At 37.0% G+C, this 24,932-nt stretch overlaps 3 protein-coding genes across 16 annotated transcripts in view; 2 read left to right on the top strand and 1 right to left on the bottom strand.

Annotated features, from left to right (window-relative positions):
• The window catches only part of TRIM23 (tripartite motif containing 23), a 33,126-nt gene extending 26,012 nt beyond the window's left edge, over positions 1-7,114 (bottom strand). Inside the window, exons 1-2 of the mRNA XM_005604224.4 lie at positions 6,927-7,114; positions 1,252-1,414 (exon numbers count right to left, since the gene is read on the bottom strand). Coding sequence (XP_005604281.1) covers positions 1,252-1,414; positions 6,927-7,007 — 244 coding nt within the window. The 5' untranslated portion in view covers positions 7,008-7,114. The remainder of the gene's footprint in view (positions 1-1,251; positions 1,415-6,926) is intronic.
• A 299-nt stretch (positions 7,115-7,413) lies between these two features.
• TRAPPC13 (trafficking protein particle complex subunit 13) overlaps positions 7,414-24,932 on the top strand; it is a 33,902-nt gene continuing 16,383 nt past the window's right edge. For 4 of the 13 annotated variants that reach the window (XM_070246198.1, XM_070246197.1, XM_070246196.1 and 1 more), the window contains exons 1-4: positions 7,658-7,799; positions 18,172-18,240; positions 18,797-18,896; positions 20,295-20,379. In XM_070246198.1, coding sequence (XP_070102299.1) covers positions 7,754-7,799; positions 18,172-18,240; positions 18,797-18,896; positions 20,295-20,379 — 300 coding nt within the window. In that variant the 5' untranslated portion in view covers positions 7,658-7,753. Of the gene's footprint in view, positions 7,800-7,992; positions 8,301-18,171; positions 18,241-18,796; positions 18,897-20,294; positions 20,380-24,424; positions 24,553-24,932 lie in introns of those variants that run through there. The other 9 variants (XM_005604219.4, XM_001492581.6, XM_070246194.1 and 6 more) reach the window with 7 other exon arrangements.
• Positions 7,668-12,346, top strand: SHLD3 (shieldin complex subunit 3). 2 transcript variants are annotated; one of them, XM_070246206.1, is made up of 2 exons: positions 7,668-7,799; positions 11,385-12,346. In XM_070246206.1, exon 2 carries the CDS (start codon positions 11,502-11,504, stop codon positions 12,255-12,257), a length of 756 nt encoding a protein of 251 aa, XP_070102307.1. In that variant the 5' UTR covers positions 7,668-7,799; positions 11,385-11,501; the 3' UTR covers positions 12,258-12,346. The 2 variants fall into 2 exon arrangements, with proteins under 2 accessions (XP_070102307.1, XP_070102306.1); XM_070246205.1 differs by lacking the exon at positions 7,668-7,799 and adding an exon at positions 8,165-8,300.

Here is a 24,932-nt window from a genome sequence, read left to right as displayed (position 1 = left end):
ATGTCAAAATAGAGACATCTTCCCCCTCCACCCTTATTATTTCTTGGCTAATAGCAAAGTAACATTATCTATGTTAATGCTAACACTGTCTTATATCAATTTTCTGGCAAAGGGGCATACTACTTACGTAAATCAAAGACTACCAAAACTTTAAGAAATCTATTCTTTCCCTATAAGAAAACACTTTAAGACCATACTTTTTAGATTTTTAAAGCTTTCCACTCTAAAAAGAAAGCCTGCTTTCTTTTTTTGATGGATGAATTATTTTGAATGTGTTCCACTTGACATACACTATGAATACATTAGAACAGCCTTAAAAAAAATAGTGCTACTAACCTGAAAAAAATGACAACCTTAAACTATTTACTTTGGAGAAAATTCTGTTATCAAAAAGAGTAAACTTAGATGGGGCTGGCCCCGTGGCCGAGTGGTTAAGTTGGCGTGCTCTGCTACAGGCGGCCCAGTGTTTCGTTGGTTCGAATCCTGGGCGCGGACATGGCACTGCTCATCAAACCACGCTGAGGCAGTGTCCCACATGCCACAACTAGAAGGACCCACAACTAAGAATATACAACTATGTACTGGGGGGCTTTGGGGAGAAAAAGGAAAAAAATAAAATCATTAAAAAAAAGAGTAAACTTAGAGAACTTACGTTATGTCTGTAAAATAACTGTTTAAATATTAATAAACATTATTATTTCCAATTCAGGTATTCCAAGGTAATAACTCATCTTGAAATATATAAAGCAAAGTTTTAAAAGTATGCAGGAAACTGAAAAAGAAATCCGTAAGACTTTCTGTAATTGTAACAGAAAACAAGGGGCAGTTATCTCAAGCTACAAACACTTCTGTCTCTGATATCAGTAAATAAAAACATGCCGAGACTCAAATTACTTATGTGTATTTTCATTACTGGCTTATTCATCTATAAAGGAAACACTGTTTTATTGGATTAATGGCGTCACGTAAACGAATTTTCTTATTTCTTTGAATAACGTTAGCATGTTTTTCTAAGCTGTCTTAAAGCTCTTCATATATAAGTACTGAATATAAACATCTAAAAAGATTAAATAAAATTAGTACCTAAAAGTGAGCTGGTTTATAGTTATGAGACTACCAGCCTTAATAGAAACTGAAACCACCTTGGAATTTTATAATTTTAAAAATCAAGTAGAAAGAAATTATTTCCTATGACATTTGTATTACGTGAACAATTTTAAATCTTAAATACATACGTATATATTTTCCTACCTAGGTCTGTTACTTGTCGATCAAAAGGGCAACGGATTGCTCTTCCATGAAGAGGCAGGCGGGTGAGACAGTCATGACAGACTGTGTGGCCACAAAGCAGAAGGCGAGGAACTTTATCTCCTTGCAAAGAAAAGACATCTTCACAAACTCCACACTCCAGCACCTAATATTTGGAAAGGGAACATGTGCTCTTTAAATGATTTTAAAAATATACATATTTTAGCTTAAAAAAAAAACCCTGATCTAATATATTGATCAATTTTGTTAAATTACTTTATTCCTCCATGAAAAAAACTGTCTAGGTTGTAAAACTGTAAATCGCCCTTTATCATTTCATCTGACAGGCACTACCAGAATTTTCATGGTGAAATCTCCTTGAAATGTTAAGTGTTAGGGACCAAGATAATGTTGCAAATTAACATCATATTTACGTTTTGAAATTATGACTCTTTCATTACATCTGAATCTGTAACAATACATAACTCTACTGAAGTTGGGTTCTTAATTTCTCTGCAATTACCTAATCTCCCCTAAACCATCATTAATGTAGACAAAAATAATTCGAAATATGTGCTAGGATGACAATTTACCCTTGTAAATGATAAAGAACTTGCTAAGAAAAGACTGTAACTAATTTTCAAGTATCTTCTAGTACCCATTTACCTCATATAATGCAAAGGCAAGAAAGCAATCACCTTAAATTTCAATTCCTTGTTCTCAATTAATAAATATGCCCTTGGGTTAGAAAATATTTTGTCTATCTTGTTCTAATTACAGGTACTTCACTTGCCAAAGGCTAGATAGTCAGTTAAAAGAAAGGAGACAAGAATCGGCATATTCTGATTCCCAGGCCCACAAGTTTGTTTTATAATTATTCAACAAACTATATTTATATCATTGAAGCATTTTCGGTACTTCCATTTCTTAACATATCCGAAGTGTTTCACAATTTTAATTAATTGATAAAAAACACCCACACTGAACTGTTCAACTGTCCCACTAACTCCTGTGCCTGCCATCCATGACCTGCTCCAATCCTGGCCTCTGTTGCTTCACTGCCACCTCTTTCAGACTCTGTTCTCCAACTATATCAAACAGCTTCTAGTTCCCAGAACATGACAAACTGTTTTTGCCTCTTTCTTTATGCTAATACTGAGGAAACAGTAAATAGACATTTTCCTAGTGGATCCTTTTTTTACATTAATAAACCAACTCCTAAACAACTGTCTCTCTCGGGTCTATCTACAGCTCACTCCAACCGAAATGACCACGCTATCCCTTGGGCCCCATGTACCATGGAAATGTGTCTATCTTAACACACAAAACACTTTAATACCGTATTGGCTTTCCATCTTGTCTTTCTCTACTAGACCAAAAAACCCTAAGGAACAGGGTATTCCAAATCCCAAGCACCTATGTGCTTATATAAAGTCGGACAAAATAAAAATTTAAAGACAGCTCAGCCAACCACCATCCCACAACAAATACACAATACAAGGTGAAAAAAGAAAAAAGAAAAGAAAACCAAGGGTGGAAACCAGACTTAATCTATTTACAATTGTTCCTTTTTTTTTTTTTGAGGAAGATCAGCCCTGAGCTAACATCCACTGCCCAACTTCCTCTTTTTGCTGAGGAAGGCTGGCCCTGAGCTAACATCCGTGCCCATCTTCCTCTACTTTATATGTGGGATGCCTGCCACAGCATGGCTTGACAAGCTGTGTGTAGGTCCACACCCTGGATCAGAACCAGGGAACCCCAGGCTGCTGAATCGGAATGTGTGAATTTAACTGCTGCGCCACTCCAGACTTAATCTATTTAAATTTTAATCTTAACTCTGCAATTAATTTGGATTTAGTGCTTGAAATGCAAACATCTTTTACTATAAATAAACTGATAATTTATTATTGGCTTGCATCCCAGTACGGTTCAAAAAAAGCATAAATGCAAAACACAATTCACAGAAAAGGTAATGAAAACAGCTCTTTAAATATATGAAAAGATATTCAACCTCACTCAAAACACTGAAATGCAATTAAAGCTACACTAATATACTTTTTCTCAGATTAGATCAAAAAGGCTGATAACACTTTGCGCTGGTGCAAGTGTGGGAGAGCAGATACACTCATTGCTGGTTGCTGTGAAATGTTTACTGACTGATGTAGCCTCTATGGAAGGCAATTCAGCAAAACCCATCAAAAGTCTGAATAGCTCAGTAATTCTACTTCAGGACTTTACCCTACAAATATATCACACATGTATGACAAGATGTGTATGTCATTCCTTACAGCACCATTTGCATTAGCAAAAGATTGGAAATAAAGTAAATATACATCAATACAAGACTGGAAAATACATTGTGGTACATTCATATACCACAAACTATGCAGTCTAGTGAGGAAGAGTTAGGAAGTTTTTTATGTACACACAAAATTATTTCACAGGAATAACGCAAAGTGAAAATGATATACAGAATATATTAACTTTTGCATAAAGGTGGGAAGAGAAAGAGAGCATCTATTTATTTATATATACATAGCATATAGGCATACTATCTTTCTGACAGGATACACAGGAAACTGATTACATTGGAATAGTGGTTCTCTACGAGGAAAGGAAACAGTTGGAGAACAGTTACACACAAATTATATATATTATACATTTCAATTTATCTTACATTTTTTAAACAGGCAGGAAAAAACTTTCACTTAAATATCCTCACTTAGGGGCCAGCCCGGTGGCACAGCAGTTAAGCGTGCACATTCCACTTCAGCAGCCCTGGGTTCACTGGTTCTGATCCCGGGTACGGACATGGCACTGCTTGGCAAGCCACGCTGTGGTAGGCATCCCACATATAAAGCAGAGGAAGATGGGCACCAGTGTTAGCTCAGGGCCAGTCTTCCTCAGCAAAAACAGGAGAATTGGTAGTGGATGTTAGCTCAGGGCTAATCTTACACACACACAAAAAAAACATTATAAAAATGATGTTTAAAAAAATTATTTTTAAATATCAAATTCAAATACTTCAAATACAGAAGATATTCACAACAGAATTCGATATCATAAAATAAACGCATTTTCTATAAATGTTCTATTATGACACCGTAATATATTAAATTTGTGTATAACAAGAAATTCCAAAGAACCAAATTAAAATTTTACTTAGTTCATTCACGTCTTATATCTCTCTGATTCCATCATTGCACAAGAGGAAAGAACTTATGCTGCTACCATGGAATTTTTCAAAAAGCACTAGTAAAATTCCACTGATTAATAAACAAAACACCGGTCCAAAACTAAAGTTACTAGACTGTTTTGCATCAATTCAGTAAATAACAGAGTAAGAAATTCTTCCTTCAGCATTTATGAATAGGAATTGTGGCTAACAGCATAAGAAATTAAGTCCTAGATAGGAAAAAGGCTCTTAATTCTACAAACTTCACACATATGCCAAAAAAGCCTTCAAACCTATTACATGCAAATCAAATTTTAATAAACCAGCTCATATTTTAAAAAGACTTAGGAGGCTCACTATTCAAAAGAAACTTCCTTCTTTTTTTTAAAAGACTTTTTTAATTTTTCCTTTTTCTCCCCAAAGTCCCCTGGTACATAGTTGTGTATTTCTAGTTGTGGGTCCTTCTAGTTGTGGCATGTGGGATGCCACCTCAGCATGGCCTGATGAACAGTGCCATGTCCATGCCCAGGATCCAAAGCTGCAAAACCCTGGGCCACTGAAGCGGAGCGTGTGAACTTAACCACTCCGCCAGAGGGCGGCCCCCTGATTCCTTTTTGAATGTAAATAAACTCATAACATCAGATTTTTGTCTTTGTTTTCCCTAACGATAAAAACCCTGTTATTATCAACTTGTTCATTAAGCAAGAGGCCATTTTACATATTATTAGCATTATATACTTCAACTTTTACCTTCCAATGAATACTTCTTGCTTTCATCTCTGAAAATGACAATGAGATTTTGCCAAAAAGGACTATCTTATTGCATAGCTCAGGCATATTTTACATGTAAAGATGAAAATGAACAAAGTGAGCCTCTAATATATCAAACTCTGCGCTGTGACAAAATGGAGATATATCAGGCTTTGGTATATTTTTGAGGCAAACAGTAACAAAACTAGATACAGGAATATGTCCATTCCAATTACAACCTTTTTTTTTTTTTTTTTTTTTTTTTTTTTTACAAATTAGCACCTGAGCTAACATCTGTTGTCAATCTTTTTTTTCCTCTTCTTCTTTTCCCCAAAGCCCCGCAGTACATAGTTGGATATTCTGGTTATAGGTCCTTCTGGTTGTGCTATGTGGGACTCCACCTCAGCATGGCTTGATGAGTGGTGCCAGGTCCTCGCCCAGGATCTGAACCAGCAAAACCCCAGGCCACTGAAGCAGAGCGTGGGAACTTAAAACACTTGGCTGGCCCCAATGACAACTTAATTCAAGTTAATTCACAAAATAATCTTCAGGTATTCTCTTGGGAAAAGCACAATTCAATAAATAAAATCTCAACCATACAACACACCTAATAATAAGAGGGCTCTTCTGCATCTCAGATATGCTTTGTACCTTCAGAATAACCTCATTAATATATAAAAGTCAGATAAATCAACCACCACCAATACTAATGGATAACATAGTTGGTCAAGATCCTAAAAAAACTTCAGATACTATCTGCTCCAGCGATTCTCAACCCTGGTTGCACATTAAAATCACTTCTAGGAATGTAACAAATATGCTGACGTCAAGTTAATCAGAACTGAGAGAGGAGGAGTGCACCCGGTTTTTTTTTAAAGTCTGCAGTGATCCTAATATGAAGCCAGGAATGAGAATTACCAATCGCTCAAATTACAGATGATCCTGAAAGTTGTTTACTCTACAAACCACTGAGATCAGTTCTCCCTTTCAGATCTTTCCACATACAGACAGCGGAAGGGGAAAATGAATTCACCTATTTCAATTGATTTGTTTTTTAATAAATGCATTTTGGAGCGTTTACACATGGTAGAATTCCAAAGTTCAAGCAAAGGGCAATTCATATACCGTGGCGTTAATGCCCAGCTATGCTGCTGTTGGACATTTCTCAAGCCTTAACAGACTGTACTACCAAGAGAGGAGGGGGCAGATCAGCCAGTACTAGATGCCTGATTATTAGAAGTAGAACTACAGTAAAAGCAGACTTTAGAGCCAGTCAATTCTGGCTCTGCCACACAATCCGTTAACCTAAACCTGAGTTTCCTCACCTGTAAAATGGGAACTAACATCTACTTCATAAGTACGTATTAAGCTAAAATACCTAACACAGTACCTGGCGATAATAACGGCTCAATTTAATAAAAATGAGCTAATTAATGCCTGTTGAGCTTAACTAAAAGCGGAAGACCTGGGGAAAGATCAGCCCAGGTCACTCTCACAGGCCCATAAGCGACATTTCACAAGCGTCCCCGTTGGCGATGCCAAGCAGAGGACTGGCATGGATAAAAGACCAGGCAACTTCAGGCCAGCAGGGATGAAGGTCGCGGACGGGATGGCAAAGCTTATAAAGCCGACAGGGGCCCAGAAGCCGGCGCATACCGCCCAAAGCAGCCAGGGCCGCGGTGCTGCCGCCAGACCTCGGGGATGAAGCGAAGGGAGGCCGATGGTGGAGAACAGAGCACGCAAGGTCCCTCACCTTCACCACGGCCGTCCCTCGGCTGCCCTGACGACCACTGTCTAGTCCCGCTCCAGCCTTGTTTACAACCAGGGCAGCCATCCCAGGAGGAGCCGCGCCGCAGAAGCGGCCGTCCCGGGGTTCCACCGAGGGGCGGGGTTGAGCCACCTACCCAGAGGTCTCGGCGCTCGCCACTGGCACACAGGCGCAGTACGACGCGGGGCGCCGGTCGGCCGACCTCTTTGCTCCTCCTCCTGCCTGTCGCTAGCTGTTTGCGCAGCGTTACACATGGCGCTGTATTTTTATTGTTAAGAAGTCTGCAACTGATGGAAAGAATAAAGTTCAGGCAGGAGAAAAAAGATGGCACAAAACAGAAGTAAAGTTTCACGGTGAAACTCCCGCTCCAGTTACGATCTCTTCTCCCGATTTTAAAACGGAAGGGGCGAGGAGAGACTACATCTCCCCGCATGCAATGCGGTTTTGTATAAACTACAAATCCCAGCATGCCACATCGGTATCTTTTACTCTACAGTGTAGGTATTTACGAGGCCGGGTATTGTTACCAAGAAATGGTTTCTTGAAGTCGCGATGTGTGATTGTGGCTGGAAGATAGAGAGGTGTTTTATGTGTAGGGCTCTAAGCGGCAAGAGATGGCTGTGGTAGAAAGAAGCCGTTGGATCCGCAAAGGACGTGGGAAGAAGAAAATTTGAGGCACCACCGGCAAAGAGAAGCCGTCGGGTGCCTGTTTGACAGCCTGTCAAACCCGAACGTGCGCTTTTCTGTTTTCTTCCGGGCTGGGTTGAACCTCTTCAGCTTCCGTAGGCAGTGGGTCGGAAGTGCAGGTCAAAATGGAAGTGAATCCCCCCAAGCAGGAGCACCTGCTGGCTCTGAAAGGTAAACTTTTGCGAACCTGACTCCCCTTAATCTGTTTTCTCCTCTTCTCTCACTAATTCTCGAAGCCTTTGCCGCAAAGACCTGGCCTCTGGGATGTAGGCCTCGTCCTTCTTAAACACTGTCAGTGCTCGTCCTCCTGCTCTGTCCTGTGGCGCCAAGCGGGAGGAAGCAATTTCACCTCTTTGCCTTTTAGGTTTGAGAGCCTCCCACCAGAATGGAATAGATACCTGGTAAATCACTCACTCTGTTATATGCTGCTGCGATCACCAGGCAGATTTTAGCTGCAGAAGCTGACGTCCCCACCCGAACCCGGGGAGAGCTCTGTGAACCAAGATGATTTACGGCGGACATCTAAAGTGGTTTTCCTTTCTGTCTCTTGTCTCTTCATGTGGCACTGAGGAAGTGACCAGGCTTCAGCTTCATCTGTAAAATTGGCCTAGTATCGCGGCGTCAGCAGTGCCAAGGATTTAGGAATACGTAGTACTACAACATATAATTTAGGTTTGTTAAAACTTGCTACGCTTCAAAGTATTGTGTGCATGGGAAAATTCGTGTCAAGTTTCATTTTCTGTACATAGCAAACAATTTTGAGTAAGTTTGATGGTTTAATTAGATCATTATTTAGGGAAAACCAGCAGGGCAGAGTTTTTTTTAGAATTCCTTTCGTTTTCTGAGAACCTTTTATTTGAAATACTTTCAGCTTTATTTCATCTGTTTTCTACTACCACATATGCACTTTTTATTTCTTGGATGCTGTACTTTGTGGTTACTAATACCTTCTTGGACTGAGCTGAGAAAATACTCAATAGACATTTGAATTCAGTTGAATGGCACTTACCTTCCTTGTGGCATCCGTTTTAAGGGACCATTATCCCCACCAGTTATGATGTAGGCATCAAACATTCCAGAAGCTCACCAGTCCCACTTGTAACATAAATTCATATACTGGTAGCTGGGGTTAACAAGACTGTCTCTGACTGTAGAACTAAGAAATTGCAATATTAAGTTATATAGCAATAGGACCTGGAAATTTAGCCTGAGCAAATGAACTGAACTGAAATGGGTTATTCCTAAAGAAAAAGAAAAAAAGGAACTGTCATGTTCTTTAATTCTCAATTCCAGTGATATGGAGGCTAACTGTCATTGGGAATTTTGTTGTTGTCCTTAGTGCCATCAAGTCGATTCTGACTCTCCTTAGCGCCATCAAGTCGATTCTGACTCCTAGTGAACCTGTGTACAGCAGAGCACAACCCTGCCTGGTGTTTTTTGCATCATCCTCTCATGTTCTGGTGCTCTATCAGACAATGCTCTGCTGCTATTCGTAGGGTTTTCCTGGCCAGTTTTTTCGGAAGTGGGTGGCCAGGTCCTTCTTTCTAGTCTACCTTAGTCTGGAAGTTCCGCTGAAACCTCTTCATCCTGAGTGACCTTGCCAGAATTTGAAATACAAGTGGCATAGCTTTCAGCATCACAGTAATACACAGCCCCAACAGTATGACGACTGACAGACGGATAGTGTGGTTCCCTGACCGGGAAATGAACTTGGGCCACTGTGGTGAGAGCACCAAATCCTAACCACTATACCACAAGGGCTGGCTGGGAATTTCTAGTTTTCTATTATTCTTTATTTTCCAAAACAGAAGACACTTGGGAAAGAGTATTTTAGCAGCCTAAAAAGACAAGTGCTTTGAAATTCAGAGATAGTTTAAACTTGATTAAAGCTCTTTGGGACCGTTCTTCCCCATTTCCTAGTTAATCTAGAATTTCACAAGTTTTAATTTTACTGATGTTGGATGCCAAATATATCAATTTATATGTCATTTAAGTTTACTTTCTTATGTATGTAAATATTAAGGAGCTCACAACTTCAGTGTCCCTGGAGTACAACACTGAATAAGCTCAGGCAATGATGAAAGAATTCTCAGACCCCTATCTTACAAGCTGAGAGTGTAAGGAAGAGGGAAGAAAAAATTAAAAGCTTGGTTAGTTCTTGAAAGAATATGCTATTTATATGTAGATCTATATTAAAAATATGGATGTTAAGGATCACAGTCATGTGTGAATTTCAGAATTGTCAAATTTGATAGTCACTGGATATTAACAGTAGGTGAAAGAATCGTTATGAGATTAGTTACATCTGACTCTTCAGAATCAGTGGTCAAGTGAGTACTGTGACATCATGACAGGAGTCCACACTCCTGTCATCCTAGCAATGGAAGAACCTTCATCAAGTAGTTCTCTAATGATTTGGGGAAGAAAGAATTCAACTTCTTATTTTTTTTCTACAGTAGTTAGGATATGGAAGAGCCTGCATTATGGCTCTTGCAGCTTTGGGCCTGGTTAGGAAGCATAACTTGCAGAACCTGAAAGGCTCCATTCTTTTTCTCTCTTTTCTTTTTTTTTCTGAGGAAGATTCTCACTCAGCTAACATCTGTTCCAGTCTTCCTCTATTTTGTATGTGGGTCGCTGCCACAGTATGGTCACCAGTGAGTGGTGTAGGGAACCGAACCCAGGCTGACAAAGTGGAGCACACGGAACTTAACCACTAGGCCACAGGGCCAGCCCCACCGTTCTTGAGCCTAGGTACTATATGCTGGAACTTATTATCAATGACTTAATTGGGGCAATTTGAGGACTTTTGTTTTCTAAGAGAAAAAAAAATAAGGGTCTAGCCTTCTTATTCCTTCTCCAGATTGGAATTCAGGAACCATGGTACTGAGGTCTTGATACTGCTTAAGTGCCCCAATTATGCAGAGCAGACTTTGTCACAAAACCAGTTCCTAGCCTGACCAAAACGCAGTTAAACCATTTTCAAGTTTTTAGTGTTTACTACTGAGAATGAAATAAAATCATTATGTATTCTGTCTATACATTTATTTGGTAAAATTCATTTAAAGTATAAAATGGGGGCCAGCCCTGTGTCCGAGTGGTTGGGTTTGCGCACTCCGCTTTGGCGGCCCAGGGTTTCGCCAGTTCGGATCCTGGGCGAGGACATGGCACCGCTTGTCAGGCCATGCTGAGGCAGCGTCCCACGTGCCGCAGCTGGAAGGACCCACAACTAAAAATATGCAACTGTGTACTGGGGGGATTTGGGGAGAAAAAGGAAAAATAAAAAAAATAAAATATTTAAAGTATAAGATGATCCATTTTCTTCAAGATAGGTTAAAAATTACAGTGATTTTCATTGTCCTCAATTCAGATAGCTCAAATTTTTAACTATTATTACATTTTTGTTATCTTCATATGGATCTAGTATTTTAAGAATCACTGATTTGCTCTTTGTTTCTGCTGTAGTCTTAAGATTATTACTTAATATATTAATATCAATACTTCCAAAACTCTTATATCTGTTGAGTTAAACATGTTGACTACTACCATTTTTAGGCTGGAAGTGATCTTATAGGGCGTTTAATTCAGATCCCTTATTTTGGTGAGAGAGAAAATTTCCAATTTTGTGGATTACAATTACCAATAGCACTTTGATAAAATATCATGTTGCGATTGATTTTTGATTTTCTTTTTCTTCCTGCCTATTTGTATGTAGGCTGTCCCTACCATATCTTATTCTTTGCAATACTTCCACTTCAGGTCCTGTTTCCCTCTGATTTGGAAAGAGAGACAGTCTTGTCATTGTAAATTACATTCTAGCTCTGAGGAGCTCAGCTGAGAAATTTTATCTTCATTGAGTAACTGGATTACTGCAGAATGACTACAGAAGTAATATTTCATTATCGACCATATGAGAGTGATCCCACACAACTGCCAAAAATTGCAGAGAAAGCAATTCAAGACTTTCCTACACGTCCATTATCGAGATTTATTCCTTGGTTTCTGCATGATGGGTCCAAACTTCCACTCAAACCTAAAAAATCACCACCTGTGATTTCTAAGGAGGCAGCTGAAGATGTGAAACAGTACTTAACCATTTCAGAACGTGATGTTAAATCACAGAGTTATGATTGCACAGTAGATCTATTGGAGTTTCAACCTGATCTGAAAAAAAAGAAGCACTTAATCCGGTCACACACACTGGATGAACAGACTAATTCTGGAAGTCTGGATGAGCAATCAGAAAAAGGAAAATGGTTCAGGAAGAGGTCTTGGAGTGTTTCACTTCCTAGCAGTAATAGTACTGAAAATATTTTTCCTTTGTCCAAAAAATTGCAAGAGAGTTTAAAGGCACTAAATTTGCACTCACTTTATAGAGCAAGATGGACAATAGAACACACTGTCTGTAAGAGCCAGAGTCTGGAAGACATTTGGGCAAAACTCAATCGAATTATCAGGCACAATGAACTTCCGTCTTGTAATGCTACGATTCAGAGACATTTAGGCCAAATATGGGTGTTCTGTGATGTTATGTACTGTGAATATGTGGGAAATCTTCTAAAAGGAAGATTGGCTCTTACTGGGAAAATTGATTTATTTGTGCATAAATATGGTGTTATTTTTAGTATGTAATGAATTCCACTGATTGTCAAAAGAATATTCTCAATGAACTGAGTATGAACTGCAATACTGAAATGAATAAATTTTTTACCAGTTTTAAATTTTTACTGACTTTTTATTTGACGCTTTGCTAATATAGCCAGTTTATTCTTAACATTGTGAAAAATAACGTGTGGTAATAGGTATATGGTTTGTATCCCAGAAGTAAATTACTATCAAGTGAATTCCTAGTCTTGTCAGTTAAGAACTTTCTGGGTTATACTTGTGTCAGCCTTCTTTTAAATAAATTGGAATAAATTATTATTTACAATGAATTTACAGGTAAATGTATTCCTTTCGTTGTGTTACTTTTTCAGTGGTTGACTTAGATATTCCTATGAATCATAGGAAATAGGATTTTGGTGAAGCCCTCAAATCTAACTTTATAGTTTTTTTCTTTACTCACCTAAAGTGTAATGACTTTTTTTAAAAAATAAAACTAAAACCAGTTCTATTGGGAATACTAGGAATACTATTCAAGTGGCATGAATGTAGTTCAAATTGGGAGATCAGTCCAGATTCTGCTGATATTTCCAAAGATATGTAATAGACAGTAGTTGATGTGTTGTTTTAAGTAATAGATAATAGTTGATGTGTCGTTTTAAAACAAAGGTACAAAATGTATAATTTGCCCAAGTCCATAATGTATCTTTAAGGCTATAACCTGTTTTGAAGGGAGGTATCAAATTCAGATAAGAGATCAAGTTATTCTTTATTTATTCTAATACAGGTAATTCAGTCTTAATGACCATTAATGCGGATTACTAGTTGGCTAGTTCTTGGAATCATTGTGAGTTTCTCATAAGCAAAATGTTATAAATTGGATTTACATGTCACCTCATAAAAATACCCAAAGTGATGATAAAATAAAGGTTTTATAAAAACATGTATTCATTTAGCAAATTTAAATGCCTATGATGAGCTAAGTGCTAGAATATAGTAGGGAAGGAAACAAACATAGGCTCTGCCCTTATGGAACTTACATGGCGTTACTACTATTAAGTAGTCAAACCAAGTCCATGAAAAAAACCAGTAAGACTGTGCTCATTAGGAAAGCAGAGACATGATTCCCCTGTGGCACTGCCTGGCGTGATAGGGCTTGATAATACATGGTAAATGTGCCCTTTGGAAGGACTCTTGGTAGCCTGGGCTGGCTGAGGTTGCTTAAAATACAGGGAGTCTCCTAATTTTAACTAAACAGATAATCTTTTCCAATTAGGTTTCACTCTATCCAGACATTGTTTTGTTTTTAACTACTTTTAGTACCCTTTTGTTATCTCAGTGAGAATCCTGTCTAGAAAATAATCATCATGTGCATGACTGCTTCCAAAAGTCTTTAAATGAAAAATCACTGGGTGTAGAGGGAGTTTCCAAGGTAACTTTTTCAATAATTATTTCCTCTTTTATTCATTAATCTTCTTACTTTTCAATCAAGACTGCTGGAGAAACTTCAAGAAGTTATTCAGTATTGCCAACAGGCTTGCAGTGGTTGATATTATTAGGCAATCATAAATGGTGGATTTGATTTTTATTGTTCAGGTCTTATTTACCATAAGGCTGCTAATCAAGCATTAGAAGTTTGATAATCATAAGACAGGGTCACTTACAAAGAATACAGTGGGTTTTTTTTATGATACATTTTTATTCATTTGAAATAATTGTACATAGAACTGAAAATATAAGGTACGGTCAGGGGCCATAGGATTCTTACAAGTAGTTTTTTAGTCCAAAAAGCACACATTAAAAAGAGCTGCTTTTTATCTGTATGTGGTAGATTTAAATTTTCCTGATTTGCTCTAAATAAATTGCTTTCTATCCCTTTGAGGAACAATGAATAGATAATTCAGAACTGGGAAATTGAAGATTGAGTTTTATTGCAGGTAATGCAGTGACCTTAAAAGAAGGAGAGTTTCGAGGCCAGCGCAGTGGTGCAGCAGTTAAGTTCACAGGTTCTGCTTCTGTGGCCTGGGGTTCACTGGTTCAGATCCTGGGTGTGGACCTACGCACTGCTTATCAGGCCATGCTGGTGGCAGGCATCCCACATCTAAAATAGAAGAAGATGGGCACAGGCGTTAGCTCAGGGCCAATATTCCTCAGCAGAAAGAGGAGGATTGGTGGTGGATGTTAGCTCAGGGCTAATCTTCCTCAAAAAAAAAAGATTAAAAATAAAAAATAAAGGAGAGCTTCATTTATCATCTGCCTAGACAGAACTTAAGAAGTAATCAAGGCCTAGGAATTCAGAATCCACTGCTTCTTCTTTGAAGCCTTTTTAGAGTATTTAGAACCTTAGGACTGATTGCTCTAGTGTTAGCTAGTAGTAGAGCTCAGCAGTATTTCTGGGTTCCACTGTTAAGTAATAGACATGGAAATTGGGGAAACAAAGATGTGTCTGCAAAAGTGGAATCTGAGGGCATTTGGTAAAATACCAACAGCATTTGTTCTCTCTGAAAGTGGCAGCAGTACCATAATTTTATTTTTCCTGACAAGCTATCTACCTTCAAATAAATGTTGTCGACTTCAAAGAAAAAAGATGTGGAGGGCATCACGTGAGTTGAACTTCATTTACCAACTTATTAAATAACCTAAAGACCTATTTTTTAAAATTTCCAAAAGTGCATAATGATTCAGTTTGACTTAATCTGCTCAAAATGCCCAAAATTAATCCAAGACTCACAAACTTGAATGCTTTCAGGTAAAATTGTAGAATGTGGTAGGGATTCTTAAACCTGAAGAAGATTCTCTGTAATTTTTTTTTTTAATCTTCTAGACAAGAAAAATGTATATGCAAGATGATCTTGACCCAATTCGTTAGTTTGTAACCTCAGGGCTATCTTTTTCTTAATTTACGGAAGACTTATAAAAGTCCTTTTTATTAGATTTTAGATGAAACCTGAATTTCATAAGTAAATGAAATGTCTCTGTTTTGCAAGTTCCACTGAGAGTGTCTCTACACATAGCGCTAACTGGGTAGTGAATAATTGACCTGACTGAAAAATCACATATTCTTTTTGCCTCTTTTAATTTTTGACCAAGACCCTGCTTTAATATTCAAGGCTGGATACAAAATTACTGTTTAATTACCAGTGCTTTATTCTAATTCCTCTGCCAGTTTTTTTTTTTAACCTTTTTGTTGGTATTTGCTGTTTTCCAGCTAACATTATGTTTAATTTTTGAGGTCCAGTAATTCATTATAAAGCAGGAAATACTGAGTTTTAAATCTGTATTTGATATGGGCATACTTTGTCCTTCAAGGAGTGAGACAGTTGTATGTCACTAACTCGGCTTTGTCAGTTTAAGAATCTGCAATGTGACAAACTGTGCTATATAGTCATTTTCCTCGTGTCTACAAGGTGATAGCTTTTCTTACCAACTGCTACCCCCTGCTGATTTTTACCATTTTTTGAAAATATGAAGGAAACAAGTATTTTTAATACCAGTTTGAGATCTATTTATTGTTAATGGAGGGTTGTTCTTTATCCACAGAACTAAAAACAGAATCAGCAGAAACAAAGCTTTATAGGACTTTTGTACATAATGGAAGTTTGAGTGTATTATAAGCAAATAAGTTGGCTACACATTTGGGTGAACTTGAGGACACTTTAAAAAGAGTTTCGGGATTCCCTTGAGAGTGTACTTCCTCATTTGTTAAGGTTTGGTTTCTTCCGAAATGAAAAAAATGAGGAAGAAATAGAGAACACTAATTGGTGTTAAAAGTGAGGTTAGTGTCTTAAATATTTAGATTGTGAGAAAAACTGTCTCTATATCATTTGCAGAGCACCTTTCTATCCCCTTCAGACTGTAGTTAATTTTTATCTGTTTTCCTAGTTGAAAATGAAAGACATTGATCTTTAGCTAGTTACTGCCCTGTTTGAGATAGAGTCCTACTTTGAATTCCCAGGGGATGTTTCTGATAACACACGACATTCCAGATTTTTGACGCTGGGCTTATAATTAATAATGTAGAGAATTATTTTTGAACAGAGTGAAATCAGCTGGGTTCAGATCTAGTTCTGCCATCTATCTGCTGTATAATCATTTATATGCCAATTACCCCCTCCAGGCATCGTCCTTATCTGTAAACGGGCGATAATAATAGCACCAACCTTGCAGAATCGTCAGGAGAATTAAAGTGTTAATACTTGTAAAGAATTTAGCATAATGTCTGGCACTAGTAAATGCTCAGTAAATACCATGTATACAAGTGACTTCAGAAAGTTAAGGTTATCATTTGTGGACTATTTCAACAGCCACCTATTTAGTATAACATTGTTTAATGGCCTCAGCTCATGAAACGTACATCTTCAAAATAATGCCCATTTCTTAAGGGCTTTGGTGAGATGCTAACTCTCTGATTCAGCAAAAATCTGTAAAACAGACTATATGCCAAAACTTGTGTCAAGCACTTAGGCCACAAACTGAGCATAATTTGTAAGAGCCCAAACCTCATGGAATTTGGATAGGAGTGCTATAAACAAATATGTAAATAAATACAGTTTATGATAAATACAAGATGTTATGAAACAGGGTGACGTGTTACTTCTTTTCTGAAAAAGATGACATTTAAGCTCAGACCAGCATGAGAAAGGCACTAAATTTGATATGAATGATAGGGCTAGATAGTTAGTAGTTAATTGGTACATTTTTACATGTTCTAATGAATACTGCTTATGTTGTGAACTGACCATTTAGGTCTATTGCCTTTGAAGGTTTTGGCTTTGATTTGAATGAACATTTTTAATAGAGTGTAAATACATAGTTTTCTGTGATTCATTTTCTGAACTATTTTACAAGTTTGTATGATTTATTAATTTTGTGTTTTGTCTTTATTTTGATGTGGTCAAATGTCAATCCTTAGAAATAATTGAAAAAAAATTTTTTTGATTAGAACGTCCTATCCTCTCTAGACTAGATTTAATAAATTTTCACTTTTTCTAGTTTTCTGTGGCTTAATTTTTGTCTTATTTAACTATTTGATACATATGCAGTTTATTTGGTATTTGAAATGAATTTGTCAATTAAATTTTATTTTTCCCAGATAGCTAACCAGTTGTCTTAGCACCTTATAAGTTGATTTTTTTTTTTTTGCTGCATTCTAATAATCCTTCTTTTTAATATGTCTGTATGGTCTTATATTAATAAGCCGATTTGTTGATTATGGACTTAATTGTTTTAGTATAAGTCCAGTTCTTCCTCATTTTTTCCCATTAATTTCCTTAACTTATTTTCATTTGTTTGTTTTTCTAGATAAACTTTAGACACATTCTGACATGTTCCAAGAAGAATCTTAGTTTTGGTTGGAATTTATAAACATGTGCATTGACTGATATTGTCATAATTTCTACACAGAATTAATATTACTTGAAAGACCACTTACTGAAGTTCCAGTGGCCAGTGATTATAACTGAGGGATAAAGCTCATAAAGATCCTTTTCTCATAAAATTCGTTTCATATTCAAAATGGTGCATGTAAACTTGTTTCCATGTCAGGACAATATTAGTTAATATTTTGTTGATATCATTTATAATGAAGTCACTCTGGATCTTTTTTCAAACCTTATTCTCATAATATACCTTAAGCTTTAAAATTCCTTTATTTTACAGTTTTTCTATAATGAGGTATATTACATTTCCATTTAACCTGTATAATTCTTTAGGTTGTAAATAAAAACAAAGTTGTTCTTTTTCCTTATATATAGAATTCTTTTTGTTATATATTAACATTTTTAGTAAATCACTGCCGTGTAATAATCTTAGGAAGTATTTTAATATTTAAGAATCATTTACGTTATATTTTATAGTAGTATAAAATTGATGAAACCATACACTTTGCACTTAGTCCAAAGAATAATTAATATTTTATTCTTTTTTTTATTTTCTTAATTCACAGTGATGCGGTTGACTAAGCCTACTTTATTCACCAATATTCCAGTAACATGTGAAGAGAAAGACTTACCTGGTATGGCACATACTTTACTTGCACCTAGGGAAAAGTTGAAACCTGGATTGCCTATAATTCCTTGAAATAAGCCTAACGTTGCCAATCTTATGTAAATCCTTTGTTGCCTGTTTTTGAACCATGTGGGTGGTCGCCATCTAATAGGTCTCACTCACAATCTATAAGTCAAGACACTATTGATATCCCATGGCAACAGGAGACTTTTAGTTTAGTAAAGATACATTTATAGTCATGATACTATTGAAATTGTATTTATCCCCAAGTGTTTCATCAGTGTATGTATTAGCATTCCCTTTATTTAAAATTATTGGAGCTTTCTATAATATATTTTATATCTCATGACCTATATTAGTCTTTGTTTCTGAAGTGTTCATTCTCTGTGAAACCAGAATTTTTTTGGCATGCATTTGTTGTATTGAAGATTAGAAATTAATTTTTTAATACAATTTTTGTCAAGAGATTTTTTTAAAAGATATCTTTCCCAGCTATTTCTTTATGTAAGTAAAACTTACTTACAGGGTAGGTGTTAGAATTTTATGTTTTTCTCTTTCTACAGGAGATCTCTTTAACCAACTCATGAGAGATGATCCTTCAACTGTAAATGGTGCAGAAATATTAATGTTGGGAGAAATGTTGACTTTACCACAGAATTTCGGGTAAGAACGATACATTCACATAAGAAATGCAACAATACTTTAAAGCCGTTACAAATCATGTTTTCAAAAAATAACTATGGGGTGGAAAAGTGGTCACGATATATTTAAGTGGTAAAAATAAGATTTACCAAAATTATACTATGTGATTCTGGATATTTTTAATTAAAAAAAATAAGATACATATCAAAATATTAATAGTGGTTCCTAGGGTGATAAAATTTTAACTTTCTTTTCTAGATCTTATTATATTATTTAATGCCCATGTATTCCTTTTATTTTAACTAATCTAAATGTCTTTAAGAAGCAGCTCTTTTATTCACCTTCACAGCCCTCTCCCGACATAAGTTATTTGACTTGTCAGCTAATTAGGAACTCTAAATTCATTATTCCTTGTCTTGCTCTTAGCTGTTTTCTTATTCTAGATTATTAATGAGGTAGAAGCCCCTGGTTCCACACTTTTTGCAACTGAGAGAATTTGAGACCAAAAGAAATTTTTCAGGTTTTTTTAAAAGGTTTACAGGGGCCAGCCCAGTGGCACAGCGGTTAAGTACGCACATTCTGCTTTGGCGGCCTGGGGTTCGCCAGTTCGGATGCCAGGTGCGGACATGACACTGCTTAGCAAGCCATGCTGTGGTAGGCGTCCCACGTATAAAGTAGGGGACGATGGGCATGGATGTTAGCTCAGGGCCAGTATTCCTCAGCAAAAAGAGGAAAATTGGCAGCAGATGTTAGCTCAGGGCCAATCTTCCTCAAAAAAAAAAAAAAGGTTTACAGAATGTGGTCATTGACTAGTGTCTTGAAAACCTAGAAATATATTAATGTAGAAAATATAAATGAATATATTTATAAAATATATGCAATTAGATTTTTATATTTTTGTATAATATATAAATATATTTATATTTATAATCTTTGTTAATATTTATTTATTATAAATATGTAAAGTAAAGGCACTAGTCATTAGTAGAATAACTTAGAAAAATAAAATAAATTGGTAGAAAATACTCTGAGATTAATAACTCGGGTCTCTTCTAGATTCAGGACATAAGTTATTTCAAAAATGGAAAATTGCCTTTTTCTAGCCTCTTCAGATACAAATCATAAGAGTCTTAGCATGGATCTGACTTCAATAACTTGTTTCTAGGGAGGCTGGAGGTTTGTGCGGTAGTTGAGGGCCAAGATATGGATCCTGTTTTATAAATTAAATCAGTATTTTGCATTGCACTAGGTAATGAATGAACAGCCTCGTGTAAACAAAGGGATATTAAAGGAGTATTTCACCTGATCTCTGTCCGTCAGTAAATTTTTCTCCATTTGTAGTTCTCGGTGGTGCTCAAATAGCATATTTGTAATAAAACTTGAGTGGATTTCTGCCTAAAAATTGATTTTTTTTCACAGGAATATATTTTTGGGAGAGACCTTTTCCAGTTATATCAGCGTTCATAATGATAGCAATCAAGTTGTAAAAGACATATTGGTAAAAGTAAGTGGTATTCTTGTTTGGGATGTAGTTTTTTACAGAAAACTTTTTAATTTCATCTGTTATCTTTTTGAAACTTCGTTAAAATGTATGTTTGATACTGGACTTTTTAATTGTAATTAACAACAAGCATTAATTGAACATCTAAAAGTATAAGATATGCTAAGCACAGAATCATTTTTCCTTATCCTCAAAGTTTGTGATAGTTTGAGTGAGAAAATGTATAGTCAAAAGTAATTGTTGGTTTTTATTAATAATTTGTGATTGACAAAATTTGAAAGAGGAGGAAAGATCACAGGGGACTGTATCAATCAGGAAGGTTTATTGGAGGAGAGGGAACACGAGAGGATCTTGAAAGAATGGTAGGATTTAGAGAAAAAGGCAAAAGGGACATGGTAATTAGAGGTGGAGACATAGGAACACATAATGGGTTCTCGTAGGAGTGAACAGAATTCACTTGGTAAAGGTAAGGTTGTAGAGATGTGTAGTACCCATACAGTGGAGCATCTTGAAAGCTGGGCTAAGGTTTTAGCCTTTTTTTTTAATGCAGTGGGCAGTCAGTGAGGACTTTTTTTTTCTTTTTAAAGATTTTATTTTTCCTTTTTCTCCCCAAAGTCTCCCAGTACATAGTTGTGTATTTTTAGTTGTGGGTCCTTCTAGTTGTGGCATGTGGGATGCCGCCTCAGCATGGCTTGATGAGCGGTGCCATGTCCGCGCCCAGGATCTGAACCAGCCAAACCCTGGGCCGCCGCAGCAGAGCGTGCGAACTTAACCACTTGGCCACGGGGCCGTCCCCAGTGAAGACTTTTGAGCAGAGGTATTCACACTGTTAGAAGACTGCTATGAAAGCATTGTATGGGGTGGTTTGCAGGAAGTAGACCACTTAGAAGATTGTTGCAGTGTTTTTGTATAGATGAAGACTTGGTGCCTTTGCCTTCTGTGAAGTACAGTTTGGAGTGCTTTGATATTCCTAGTTCAAGAACAACTGCTTGTAGCTACAGTTCACAAGTATACATACATCTGTGCACCAAACAGCACAGGCTTTATAAAGCAAAAAGTGTAAGAGAGATAGAAAGATCTAAATAGAAACGTACTAATAATATGAGATTGACATATTGCCACATTCAGTACAAGACACCTCAAGTTGACAAAAAAAGAAAGTCAAGGTATAGAAGACTTAACAAGAGCCACCCGACATTCTGCCCTCAAAGCTTAAGTTTTTCCAGTTCCTGGGATTTTAGAATTGTGGAACAGATTGTGGATCTGTGCTTTTTTTATTCCTTTGCTGTCATTTTTGTGTTCTTTTTGAGAATAAGAATGCTTGTGTAATCTACCACGTTTAACTGGAAACCACTAGTTTTTTTGTTTTGTAATTGAAAAAAAAAAACTTCACTAGTAAGTCTGAAAACCTTAGCCTCTATTCTCCTGAAGCTTATTCTAAATGTGTTTAAATATTTTCTCTCTATTCCTGAACATGAATCCCTTAATTATACCAGACTCTTGATGGCCTCTGAAGACGTCTTGAGCTTTCCCACTTAGGGTTTTGCCAGCTTTGTTTAACTTACTTGGAGGGATCCCTCTCTCCCCTTCCCCCTCGGCCTGTTCAGATTCTGCTCATCCAAAAATCAGTTTGCAGCAGGAAGCCTGCCCTGCAATTTAAATTGCATTCCCCTACCCTAAGCCAGCCCTCCATTCCTCCTTTTCTCTGCTATTATTTTCTCCAAACATTTAAATCCCACAAGGGCAGAAATTTTGTCTGTTTTGTTCACTGGATCTATCTCCAGCTTCTGGAAAAGCCCTGGCATACTCTAGTAGGTAATTAGGAAATAAATCTTCAGGCAGCATTGTTTATAATAGTGGAAAAGGAGAAAGATAAAAGTGTTCAGCCATATGTAAAATACACTGTAGTTATGATTAATGTTTAGAAAATGACACGTAGGAAAACATTAGACAGAAAGCCCATGGATTTAACTGTTTCCTTCCCCCACTTCTCTAATTCCTAAAATGTTTGTTAAAGAATTTTCAATCTCCACTCCATTACTTATTAGTTGTATAACCTTGAGGAAGTCGTTTCTTCCCTTTGCCTTGGTTTTATTGTCTATAAAACAGGGATAGTACAACTAGCTGCTTCAGGATGGTGAGCATTAAGTTAGCAGTGTGCTTGGAACAGGGTCTTGCACGTAGTAGGTACCGAATAAGTGTGAGCTACTCCTGTTTGATAACTGAATACAATAACAAAAGAGATCGCCCTAATAAATATCCCACTTCAAAATGCCTAGCAGTAAGAATGTTAGGTTAGAATTAACTGCAGAAAACCTGTTAACTGGTTTTTAAAAGAAACAAAAACTTAAAAGAATCCTAGCTCTTATGTAAAAACTTCTCCTAATCAACATGAGTTAATGTGATCTTTGCTTTCTCTGAATATTTCTTGACATTTGCCTTGAAGTTTTATCATAACTTCATTCATTCAGTATTCAACAAATATTTCTTAATTGCCTGCAATGTGCCAGGCACTGTGTTATAGTGGTGAGCAAGAGAGGACAAGAGGTTCCTGCCTCCATAAATCTGACATTTCTGGTAGGGGAGACAGAAAGAAACAGGTGAACAAAATCATAAATAAAGTAATTATAGAATGTGATAACTGTTACAAAGGAAGTTAAAGTTGAATGTGATAGAAAGTGGCGGACATTAAGAGACAATGTCATTTAAGACGATTAGAGAGAGTGATAAATGATCAAAAGGAAATGAAAAGGTGAATAGGATAGAGAGTAACTAGGTGGGAGGGGGTACTACTTTAGAGAAGGTAGTCCTTTCTTAGTTGATGACTTCAATGCCGATCTCTAGGTCTACGAATCACTTGGTCTCTGACATCTAATGTTGTTTTGAATGGTTATTTACCTTTGATGTTATATACTAACACATGCATACACATCTATGTATATTTGTTTCTGTAATATCCATCTATATATATATTTAAAAACTGTATGTTCAGGGCCGGCCCAGGGGCGCGGCGGTTAAGCATGAAAGTTCCACTTTGGCAGCCCAGGGTTCACCGATTCCAATCCCGGTTGCAGACTTGGCACCACTTGGCAAGCTATGCTGTGGCAGGCATCCCACATATAAAGGAAGATGGGCACGGATGTTAGCTTAAGGCCAGTCTTCCTCAGCAAAAAGAGGAGGATTGGCAGCAGATGTTAGCTCAGGGCTGATCTTCCTAAAAAAAACTATGTTCATACTGTTGCCTCAAATTCCAGTCCAACAGCAAAGGTTTCATTGCAGCCTTTTCCCCTTCCTTATTTGTACTTCTTTTTCTCTGAAGGTGATAAATTTGTCTCTTGTTATCCATAATATATTCCTTTTTTTTTGTTTAGTCCTAGTGTATATGTAAAGGTTTCGGAATTACTAATCCATACCCCAGTGACAAAGCAAATGGGCTAGCTAGAGTACATTTGCATGCCATTCTTTTTGTCTTTAGCTTTTGTTTGCCAAACTTTAGGTTAGTTCTCCCCAGCCCCGGGCCATGGTTGTGTTCGTTTGTAATGCAGTCAGGTTCATTTGGTACCGTTTTGGTTTTTTTTTTTTGAGTTTTTTTTTTTTTCCTTTTTCTCCCAAAGCCCCCCAGTATATAGTTGTGTATCTTTTAGTTGTGGGTCCTTCTAGTTGTGGCATGTGGGACGCCACCTCAACGTGGCCTGACAAGCCGTACCATGTCCACGCCCAGGATCCAAACCTGCGAAACCCTGGACCGCTGCAGCAGGAGCACGCAAACTTAACCACTTGGCCACTGGGCCGGCCCCTGGTACCGTTTTTATTTCATTTTGGATTCCTCCAACTTCCTGGCCGATTATATTTATTTATTGTTGGTGTGTGTGTGAACCATTGTCCCGGTTCTAAGCGTCAGAGCTATACAGAAAGATTTACACAGAGAAGTGTTGCTCCCCTGTCATCCCTACTTCCTTGTTCCTATTCCCCTGTTCTTTCCACACATACCCATACACCCTGTAGGTAACCAGTCTCATTTGGACTTTTTTTACCTCTTTCATTCAAGGCTGATCTTCAGACAAGTTCTCAACGTTTAAATCTTTCAGCCTCCAATGCTGCAGTGGCTGAACTTAAACCTGATTGTTGTATTGATGATGTCATACACCATGAAGTAAAGGAAATTGGAACACACATGTAAGGATTAATTTTAATAGTTCTCAAAGGCTTTTACTTATATATGCTTTAATTTGAAGTTTTTGCTTTATTTCCACATATTATTAAGCCTAAGAACCTACTTCAGAAGGAATTTTACATGCCACGTTTGCATGCTTACCAGAGCAAACTTCAAACAAAATGTTTGTTTTGTAGGGGAAGGAATCTTAATTTGTCCTCTTTTTTCTCTAGTTTCATTTTTGCGTCTACAGGCAGTCTTATCTAAAACATAAAAAAACATGCAAATGTTTAAAACCCAGGTAACACTCTGTCTAAAAGTATGTTTCTTATTTTTTAAAATGCTAGCAACTGGTATTAATAGCATTTATCTTAAAATTTACAATTTTTCAGTTCTGTATTCT

This window comes from Equus caballus, chromosome 21, assembly GCF_041296265.1.
Source record: "Equus caballus isolate H_3958 breed thoroughbred chromosome 21, TB-T2T, whole genome shotgun sequence".
NCBI lineage: Eukaryota > Metazoa > Chordata > Mammalia > Perissodactyla > Equidae > Equus > Equus caballus.
The sequence above is the reverse complement of the archived record's forward strand: the minus strand, read 5'-3'. Positions and strand labels throughout refer to the sequence as shown.